Source organism: Zerene cesonia, chromosome 11, assembly GCF_012273895.1.
Source record: "Zerene cesonia ecotype Mississippi chromosome 11, Zerene_cesonia_1.1, whole genome shotgun sequence".
Taxonomy (NCBI): Eukaryota; Metazoa; Arthropoda; class Insecta; order Lepidoptera; family Pieridae; genus Zerene; species Zerene cesonia.
The window spans coordinates 3,524,567-3,535,265 of record NC_052112.1 but is presented as its reverse complement, the minus strand read 5'-3'; the positions used below and the strand labels follow the sequence as shown (position 1 = coordinate 3,535,265).

Here is a 10,699-nt window from a genome sequence, read left to right as displayed (position 1 = left end):
GTAGAATATGCAAAAAATTGTGTCTTAGGTTTCAGACTACATATGGCTTCGTCGTGGGAGAAAGCCTATTTATTGATATTTATAATTTAATTTAGTACTTAGCTGCAGCATTTCACGATTCCACGTCTCCACTCGCCACTTATAAAACATAGAAAGAGAAGTATCAGGTAATAATGGTACACTTTAAAATGTACTGTTTGTTTGAGTACACGGCACGAAAATACGATTAATGGTTGAAAATAATTTTAAAATGATTTGCATTAGGTAGGAACTTGTAGTAGTAGTAGTATCCATCTCACTCTTGGTCGCAAATACAAAGTTTATTATGAAAAGTAATGCGTAGGAATAAGATCTACTTATATATAATTTAGTAAAAAAAACCGTTAATTTAATAATCATTACTATAAGTATACATAAAATTTCTACAGAAATGTGATCTATCCACAACATCTGTTGATTGGAATAAGCACCTGCGCTGATTTTGCGACGTCAGCGTTACTATTATATTGCAAGACGAGCAATATATCGTTACAAATGTCATTACAATAAACAAAGTCAGTGTTATTATAAAAAGATACCTACCAATTTATTAATCATGATTGGAAAACTTATATTACCCCTTCTAGTTGGTATACGAAATTGTTTTATCGCGGTTTTTGTTACCATACTTCCCCGAAACGGCTTAGATTTTTATGAAATTTTGTTTGCATATCGGGTATGTCTGAGAAACGACCAACATTTAGTTATCATCAGTATAATCTTATTTATTATTTATTTAATTAAATATAAAGAGTAAAACAGAACAACAGTTTTTAGGTCAGCAAATTTTTAATACAAAAAGCATGATCAACTTTAATACAAATAAGTACTAATCACTTAATAATATTAAGCATTGATCCATATACAATATTATAAAAAAATAAAGACGAAAAATTGTAGTAATGACTCAAGTACAATCAAACAATACATGAAATTAAAACATTAATACATCCTAAAAACTAAGTATCAATAAAAATTTAGATCGGCTTAAAACAAACGATTGTAAAGGAATTTCGGAGGACACAAACAAAAGCACCGCAGTTAATTATTTTCTGTTTGCGTCGAGGAAACAATTTATTTGAAGGACTAACTTAATACCTTTTGTCTCGTCGGTCTCAGGTAACATCGTACGTTGTTTGCTCATCTCTGAAGGAGTTATTTTCCCTAAGGGCTATTGTTTCCGGCTGAATGAGGCTTACGTTATAAAATAACTATAACTAAACGAATAACGGTTTGTTAAATCGCTTTCCTACGTTAAATTGAAGGTGTGAATGTTATAGCGTTACCGAAAAATATAAACTAGCAATGAGATATATAAACAAATATAAATATTCTATGTATGTTGTAGGTATGTAAATATTAATTTTAAATCCAACTACGTCATTTATATGACATGTTCCGATCGCTCTCCTTTTCACAATTAAGCATCAAATTAGTTTATCTTTTTTATAGAACGTCATGTTTAACACAGTACGGTGTATTTTATTAGTAGAAAAGATCCAATATCACCGTCACATTTCATTCACTTCAGAACTTTGATTATTCAATGTTAACATATCCTACTATACACGCCCCATATTATTTTACAATCCTAGCGCTTAAGTTTAAAATTAATGGTCTGAAACAAAAATTGTCGTCTGTGTTTGTGCCAGAAATACATCTGACATCAGTGTTGTGCTCAAAATTGAAGCTTTATGAGCCATCTCGCTCGTCCGGCAGAAGCTCGTAAATATCGTGAAAACCATCTGCAAATGCAATGAGTGTGCAATATCCAACATATGCCATTCCCTTAATATAAACATAATAAGTAATTATATAAAATATGTATTATTGATGTTGTGACATAAGTAGATGAGAGTAATGAATGTGAGTAAAGGAAAATTATTATCTGCGTAAAAGCCTCAATTTAAGCTTAATTTTTGTGCATATTTTTATTTGTTTTGATTTCAATGAAAATATTGTCTTTTTAATTTAGATTTGTTAGATTAATTTGAATTAAAAAAAAATTATAAAAGAGCACAACATCGCAAACAGAATAGATAACTATTGGAATTTATGTTGCTGCTGAAGAGAAAGTTCGTACTTCGGCTGGGCGGTAGGCTCTGGTTTTCGTATTAGATTTACGAAATGAAAACCTCGACGTCAGGCCTTTTGGTTAATTACCTCCTTTGCATAATTTAATTAATTACATGATTGTTCCTATATTAAGAGTTTAAGACATTAGATTGAACAGTAAAGCTGTAACCCAAAAACCACACAATCAAATGTAATTATTTTAACGTCTTCTTAGTAATAAGACGTGAGACAAATTATTTACGCAGCTTTAACTAACACAAAGAATAAAGATAATACAAACACCAAATAGCAATGTGAGCAGTGAGACTTGATGGCGCGTCCACGCCACGCCAGACTGCGCGACGCCGCTCGCGCTACATAAACGAGCATAACCATCAGTTATTGCCTTTATCATTTGCCTGCATACTGTCCCACACAACTGCCACATGATAATCGTATGTAGGTACTCTTATTTCATGGATATTTTATGCGCTGCCAATTGTTCTTATTATTTTACTAACAAATGATCAATTGCGCTGTTGGATTGATTGTTGACTTTACTTTTGTTTTGAACACATAATATTATGTAAGTTTTTCTAAACACGCTGACGATTTTTTCTCATTACAAATTTTGATCTAGTCAATGTATCATAATGCACACTGAGCGCATTTTAAATAATATCTAATGTTTCTTCCTACGTCACGGGCATAGCAAGGAGAGGGAAGTGATAAAGTAAAGCAAAAAATTACTATCCCTACTTTATTTTTTTATTTAGCTTACACCGATCCACTGCTCGATAAAGGTCTGTCACAATTGTCTCGCTTTAGCTTCTATATCTATTTTCCATATCTACTTAATTTTATTACAAACATGGGTTTTACTTTCATAAGCCCCCACTCTCAAAACCGGACAATGCCCGTGATGTGATCAACAACTAGAATCATATAAAATATACTTGTACATATAAAACAATAATTGCGCAATAACATTCGACCAGCAGCTACAATTGTTTCGAATACAAAACATTATCAATCATAATTGTTATCTATTGCAAATATAAAATAATATAGCAATGCACATCGCCATATTCGAACGTAATAGGTCAAATCTCTATTGATAAATGATAATAGCGCACATCATTTATGTATTTCTTGATTGCATTATGTCTTCATAATATATATACCATTAAGTTGGGTTATTAGTTTGGTTCTAATTTTCAAGTTTTTACGGTATCCGGCTTCCAGAAGTGCGTCATGTTAATTTTTATAAATATTAACTGATTTCCGTAATGAGCAACGAGCAACCTGTCATTACATTATGTAGGGTATTACCAAAACAACACATTAAATTCTAATTAAATGGTCACGTAGCACACATTATTTCTGGCCAAACACTAGACAACAAAAAGTAAGCAGCCCATCCACAGATAGAAAACAAATTAGAAAACATTGTAGATTTTTAATGCTTGAATCATGTAATAACAACAACGCAATTTCACAGTAATAGAATATTCGCCGTAGTTGTGGAATTTACCGAAATGAGAAATAAAACAAATTACACAATAAACATAGTAATTCCTACATGTCCATTATTATAAAATACTATGTCTTTTTCACGCCCTAACCACTGAAAACTTTTGAATGAAATTTAGTACAGAGATATATAATGAAACCCGAAAAAGGATATACTGATAGTTTTTATTTTCAATATTTGGGGCTCAATGAAGCGGTCAACATCTTTACGCAATTTCGTTTGCGGTATTTCCAACTTACCTAAGATGAATTAATTTCGCCGCAACTTAATTTGAATAACCGTAATATACCTACTATTCCTCACACGGTTACAGTATTGAAACAAAAATCGTTTTCTGGTGTGTCACACTACTCATAGCGGGCATAACTTGAGAGTCAGTTCTTATCGCGAATGACGTAGACGTTTCTGACACTCATGTGGATTGTGGAGTCGTAGAGGTGACTCTAGTCGCCAGCCAGTAAGAATAGATCGTATCGCATGTAAAATGTGTATTGTATACGAAGTTGATATGTTCCTATTTTTACTTTACAGATTATTTGTTTATTTTATTTATAACCATAATTCACTGTTTTACTTGATAGGTTTTACTACAATCTAAGATTTCAAATTAGTTACAAGATATAACTCTATTGGTGGTGATGTTTCTTGTTGTAAATGAATATTACAGATTACAATAAGTTAAATACTAGAGGACGTTTTAAGTAAAATGAGATTCAATGAAAAAAAAAATGATGAATGAATGTTGTATACGGTATTGTTCAGATACTTTGTGCGAGGGGATAATGTCAGGTAGGTAAGGTGGTTGGCGCCGGCGCTACCTGCCACCCATATAATAAGCTAAGCGAAAATAAAATAAAGTTCATTTAAGTAAACAACATTTTATTATATAATAATAATTATAGAATCATAATCAATCTTCAATAATGTAGGTATACTTTATAAATCCCACATATAAAAATACATTTGTATCTTAAATCTAATCTAAATCTATAATAATTTTATACACAAAAATAAGCAGTCATCTCGAGATGACGGCATAAAGCACTATGGCGACATTTTATATTAATATTAATTAAGGCACGGTGATGGAGGGCTACGCCCCGGGCGGCGCCAGTAGGGCGTCTTCGGCGACTAGATCACAGATGGATAGGGGTAAAACCCCGGCAGAATGGTCTCATCTTAGAGGAGTTTGGTAAGCGGGGCCAGGCGCGCACCAATGCGGCGCTGAGCACGCGGCGAGCGCGCACCCAGCCGCACTTTGTACGGGCACAAACGCTGACACGTGAACGCCGTTCGTCACTGGCAGAGATGCAATAGCTGGTCGTTTCTCTTCATCGTCTTCTAATAGATAAGGTCTAAATAACTTGAATGGTTTTCGCGTGGGTTCCTGTACTATTGGAGCTCGCGGAGCGTAGGACGGAATCGGTGCAGGAGGCGGTGAAAGCCGTTTCACGGATAGATCAATGGGCTCCGCAGTGAACGTTATTGGAACAGGAGCTGCAATTGGCGTAGGCACTTGCACAGATACGGGGAGAACTGCTGGTGGTGGAGAAGGCAATCGGGCGCTCTCTGGAGATCCGACAGAGTATGGCGGTGGCGAAGGCGCAGGTTGTGGGGCTCTCCTCAAAAGTGCCGCTCGGAGAGCCGGTTCAGCTTGCAGCCATTTCTGAATTTGCCGGCGATGAATACCAAATTTTCTTGCTGTGGCACGTTGATTTCCTCGACATTGAGCGTCTCGTCTATACGCATCGAGAACTTGTAGCTTGAATTGTGGTGGGAATATACGGCGGGAACCAGCGCGGCCCTCGGGGCGACGTTCGGAGGGTGCGGGGGCCGAGTGCGTGTGGGCAGCGGCCATTTTACTAAACAAACGTGTACGCGTGATGGCTGTCGGCGCCGAACTGACTGTCGCTCGCTCAACGCAGCGCGGATGTTGGCGGCGCGCTTGGTGCCCGCGGCGCGTACAGGCCTCGAGCCGACAGCGCTCGACTGAGCCGCGTATATCCATAAGGCTTTATACATAATGGTTCCAAATTATTATTTTCATTTGCATGATGTCCTGGAAACATAAAATTTGATTCTTTTAGAGTGTGTATTCGTTAAAAATGCATTTAGACATTCACAATGTTGATAAATTCGAAAAGGATGGTGAATTGATTGTATAAAGTTTTCTATTCTTGATTTTTTTTTTTTTATTATATTTAGTTTGCTAATATAACAGGAACACCTTCATATTCCATCAACTTAAAAAAATATAGAAATTTTTCTGATAGCGTATTAATTTTACAAAAATGTATGGATACATGATGATCTGATTTGTCTACTTTTCATTAAGTAAAGCTCGAAATATAGCTAATTAACAATAAACATTTACGTCCTAACAAGATTTCTCATCAAAAGTTTGTTCAACAGGAACGTTTTATTATTTGATATGTATTCTACTACTAAGTTCTTTAATAAGGAATATAATAAACTTTTCTAGGTTCATTTATACTTATGTATAAATAACGTAGAGATTCTTCTCTGAAACTTAATCAAGTATACTTACAATATTGATATAATAAAATATTATGTTCAAGTATGTGAACACAACTTTATGTATTAATCTCGCCTCGTTCTCGGCGTGAAAAAATGCCGCAAGTGGGAGCCGATAGCACGTAGCGCCACCATTGCTATCCTTTTCTTACAAGAACAACTATACGCGAGTAAAAGAAATAGATAGCATACCGAGCCCTGCCTCGGTCGCTGCCACATCCGTTTACGAAACAAGTTTGCGTGCGATGTTGCCAAGTGGTCGGAGCGCGCGGGCGTTCATGGGCTTGTAGAACAAGAGGTGGGGGGCGCGGGCGGACAAGAATGTGCACGGTGCGACAACGTCGCCGTCCGTGGCAGACAGGGTGTCGCCGGCTCGCCGCCCGTAGACAGGCCGTCGCTCAGCGGCGCTTACCCCCTTGCACCCGCGCGCACCCGCGTTGCCGCAACTCACATCAACAAGTTATTTCAGCTCGATTCGTCCATATTGAAAAAGGCGTATGTACAATGCAACTTTGGGGATACTAATACTTTTCAATATGCAATGGCAACTAAGCGCCATCGTCGTTTCGAGGAAAGTCAGTTTTATTTTTTGTGGATATATGCACGATAAGACCGCTCACTGTGCCTACCTCGAGTCCGGTGACCGTGAAAACAGTGTCCCTTTAAGCACAAATACAATATTAATTCTTCTTGATCTGTATTACAGATAATTAATAATTTTGTATAGTTTTTATTATGATGTGTTGAGTTAATTACATTGAATATATATATAGTAAATAACGTACGTGCAAATTACCTGAATGAAATACAAACTAGACAAAAAAAATTAATAAAAGTAATATTAAAATATACTAGGCAGTTTGGGAAAGTTTATAATTCATTCATTTCTTTTCCAAATTTGTTACGCTTCTATCGGCAAAAGTTAAAGCACGGTAATACCATCTGATGGCCATATTGTAAATAGTAGAATACAAGGCAAATTCTTTGTTTATTTATTGTTTATTGTCTAATATAGTAGCTAAAAAAATGACATTGATATGCGATACCGATTAACTAAATTTATGGGCAAAATAATTGTTATATGTAAAATTCACATAATTTAGGACTTTGTGACAATTATTTGTGTGATAAAAACAATAAAAAAACATTTACAAAGAAAATAAACTATTTACAATCATCGAAATCTAATTTCTACGACTGCATTCAGGCGGAATACATCGTACACTTGCAGGGATTTACCAAAAATAATCTAAAATTATTACTCGTCTAAATGACTAAAAGTAACTAATCTATACGGGTGTCCTGACTCTCCCACTTACAGTGGACATCGGCGCAACTGCGACATATTCGCTTTATAGTCTAACGAAAAATAATGCGTTGAATAATTTAGCTACTGGCTTTTACACTGTTACGGCTATATATGTTTATATGTCATAGATATATTTACTACTTATATATTTTCTTCTTGTTTTTGAAAAAAATATTTCATAATTTTTTCAGTTAAATGTAATAAGAAGGGCGACATCCCTTTATGTCTTTATATCCCTTTATTTAAGTCAATAAGACATAGCTAATTCATAATTATATTAACTGCTGCTGCTTCAATAGAGGACACCTATTATCTAGAGGATACCTTTTTTGATGTTTCATGGTAGGTAAGTGTGACAAAGATGCGACTTATAAAATATAGCCTACCTATTGCACTCAGGTATCATAGGGATCCAATAGGTACTTCCTGATATGCGTTCAAGCAAGCAAACTCCTCAGATTTATATTACTAGTGTAGATTATTAATTATATAGAATAGCCACTTCTCTGCTACATCCGGTTCGACCTGGGTTAAAAAGAAAATATATTATAAGCTTATGTTACTTAGGAATAATGAAACTTTTTGATGATGACAGAATTTTTCAAATCTCGGGCAGCATAAAGCATATATTTAGTAATCTACACTAATATTATAAAGCTGAAGAGTTTGTTTGTTTGTTTGTTTGAATGCACACGAACGGACGAACAAGAAACACTCTAAAATTTTTCCTCTGTATAATATTATTAACTAGTTTTTGCCCGCGGCTCGTGATGTTATACATATAAACCATCCTCTTGAATCACCCTATCTATAAAAAAAAACCCATGAAAATCCGTAGCGTAGTTTTAAAGATTTAAGCATACAGAATCAGTTTCTTAGTAGGTTAAAAAGGTAAAATAAACAGTTGGCAAGGTATACACCTCCGAAAGTCCAAAATGCCATAGTTCGAAAATCCATGAAGTACGAGTATTTTGTAAGCCACGCGAGTGCGCGGCAAAGCTAGCTGAATCCTTGAATTAAAATATATAAAAATGCCAGTCCAGCAGGTCCTGAGAGTTGTGCGTTTACACTGACACACAAATTTTTCAGGTTCATAGTGCTTATAGGTACTAATGTAAGAATAGTACGATTAGAACTAATCAACTAGACTATTTTAGTAAATGGTATATAAACATCATTTTTAACAATTATTGTTAAAACTTTTCCCATGACAATAACAAACAAGGTCATAGTACTCAGTAATTTAATCCATCATGACATCATAATGTTTGTAATATTCCACGACAAGACTAGTTTTTGCGGTGTATCACAAATGAGAATTAATTACATACATGTATGTTTTTCTTTAGGTTTTTTTTGTCTTCAATTTCAATTTGAAATACCATTGAAATTTGTATGAAAAATGTTTAATGTACAACACTATACGGAATATGGTTGGGTGTAATTAAATAGGTACAACATTAAAGTTTAAGAAATTTTTGACTCTACCGTTTTTTTCTGGATACGTGATGCTTATTTTCAATTGCTTTTGATATGAAATAAACTACAAAAAGGTTAAATTTTATGGATAAATACATTGATATGAGAACCCTATTTATATCAATGGATAAATATAAAGATTTTAACTAGTTACCTATTACTCTCTTTCATTACTTAAGGGATGACTTTTTTAATGACACTTTCATTAAAAATCAAGTCAATTTTTATTTATTCTTATGTTATACGGGAATATAACTAAATTAATTATATGTATATAGAGTATATGAGTGTAAAAGATATATAATTTTTACTAATTTAAATCTTTCATAATGTTAGGTATGTACTTCAATAACCAACGTAGGTATATACGTTTACTCGGCTGTTCAGTGTTCAAGTATTCTTGTGAGTCATAAGTCATAATGTGTTTGTAAGAGAGTTGTATGTGTGTGGGTTAAGTCAGAGAAAACAAATAGTTCTCTTTATAAGGGCTAGTATAAATATTTGTTAGATTAATAAGATTCGCTCCTATACATACAGTTGACTCAGAAGTCTGAAGAATTTCAGGCATATGATTGATTGCGTAATAAGTATTATCAATTGATAGGTTTAGTTTTTTCATTAACTACCGTTCATAAGGTTAATAACTATAATCCTTATAAAAGTTTCCATTTCACATTAGTTCCGAAATTCTAAGTGAAAAATACAGGTGTCATCTCGGTAGCCTTATTTTTGTCTTAGTTTTCCTTTATTTGATGACGCTATATTACATAACCGTAGATAATACAATACTATAATAATTTATCTATGGTAATTACCTACTGTGCATAATATTTAAGGTATCTGAAAGGAGATTTCTCGTTCACATTTCCTTCTCATACGAAACTAGTACCTACCTACCTACCATGAGTAATGTTACACACGTAACAATGTGTTTGCTATCATTTGTGAATAAGCTTAGCTAATGTGTTTATAATGTATTTGTTCGTTTCGAATAACAGACAAACGGCCGCCAATCGTGAAACGAACTAATAAGTCCCACAGACACATCGACGCCGTTGCCTGATCGCCATAACGATGACTTCCACAGCACACAGCGGCATCATGTTTATATTGTTAAGATACAGTGAGTATTATTCCCAAAGCGTACGGTATATATTGCAATAATCGAAAGAAATCTATAAAACACTTCAGTGGAAACCATAATCTTGTATCAATAAAGACGTGGGCGATCACGCTAAGGAGATTTCAATCGTCCCTCATTAAGATAAAGTACAAAATTGTTTGAACGTTAATGTACCAGAGCCATATGAAGGCTAGTGTGAAGCACACGTGCGTTACAAACGCCACCCAAATGGGGACCAGTTTGAGCTCAATAGTATATCTCCCGAGATCGTAGCGTTGATATGGGTCCTTGGCACTCCTAATGAACATTAGATGGCTTCGCATTCCGATTGTTTAAGGGTCACTTTTACCTGGATGAACAACTCCTCCGACGGAACTTCCAACAAACATATTATCCATTTGTAATAAAACTTTAAATACTTATAATTTTAGGTTAATTATTTGAAGTCATCACAAATATGACGAAATAATTTATTTAATTTATGTTCAAGTTTTTTTATAGTCAATACTTTCGAATATGGATACTAACAGGTACTAATAATAATCTTTACTTATTATTTTGTATAGTATTATGCTATCTGTGCCTATATTAAAATAAAGGAAAGGTAAAATGCCTATTCTCAATG

At 34.4% G+C, this 10,699-nt stretch overlaps 1 protein-coding gene across 1 annotated transcript; it reads right to left on the bottom strand.

Annotated features, from left to right (window-relative positions):
• Positions 1-4,492: 4,492 nt before the first annotated feature.
• Positions 4,493-5,604, bottom strand: LOC119830417 (cyclin-dependent kinase inhibitor 1C-like). The gene has a single exon (XM_038353440.1). The coding sequence runs from the start codon at positions 5,484-5,486 to the stop codon at positions 4,803-4,805; it is 684 nt and encodes a 227-aa protein (XP_038209368.1). The 5' UTR covers positions 5,487-5,604; the 3' UTR covers positions 4,493-4,802.
• Between the last annotated feature and the right edge of the window lie 5,095 nt (positions 5,605-10,699).

What these genes read in the sequence shown, in the direction of transcription:
- LOC119830417 (XM_038353440.1), bottom strand. Translation starts at nt 5,486, where the DNA reads ATGGCCGCTGCCCACACGCACTCGGCCCCCGCACCCTCCGAACGTCGC.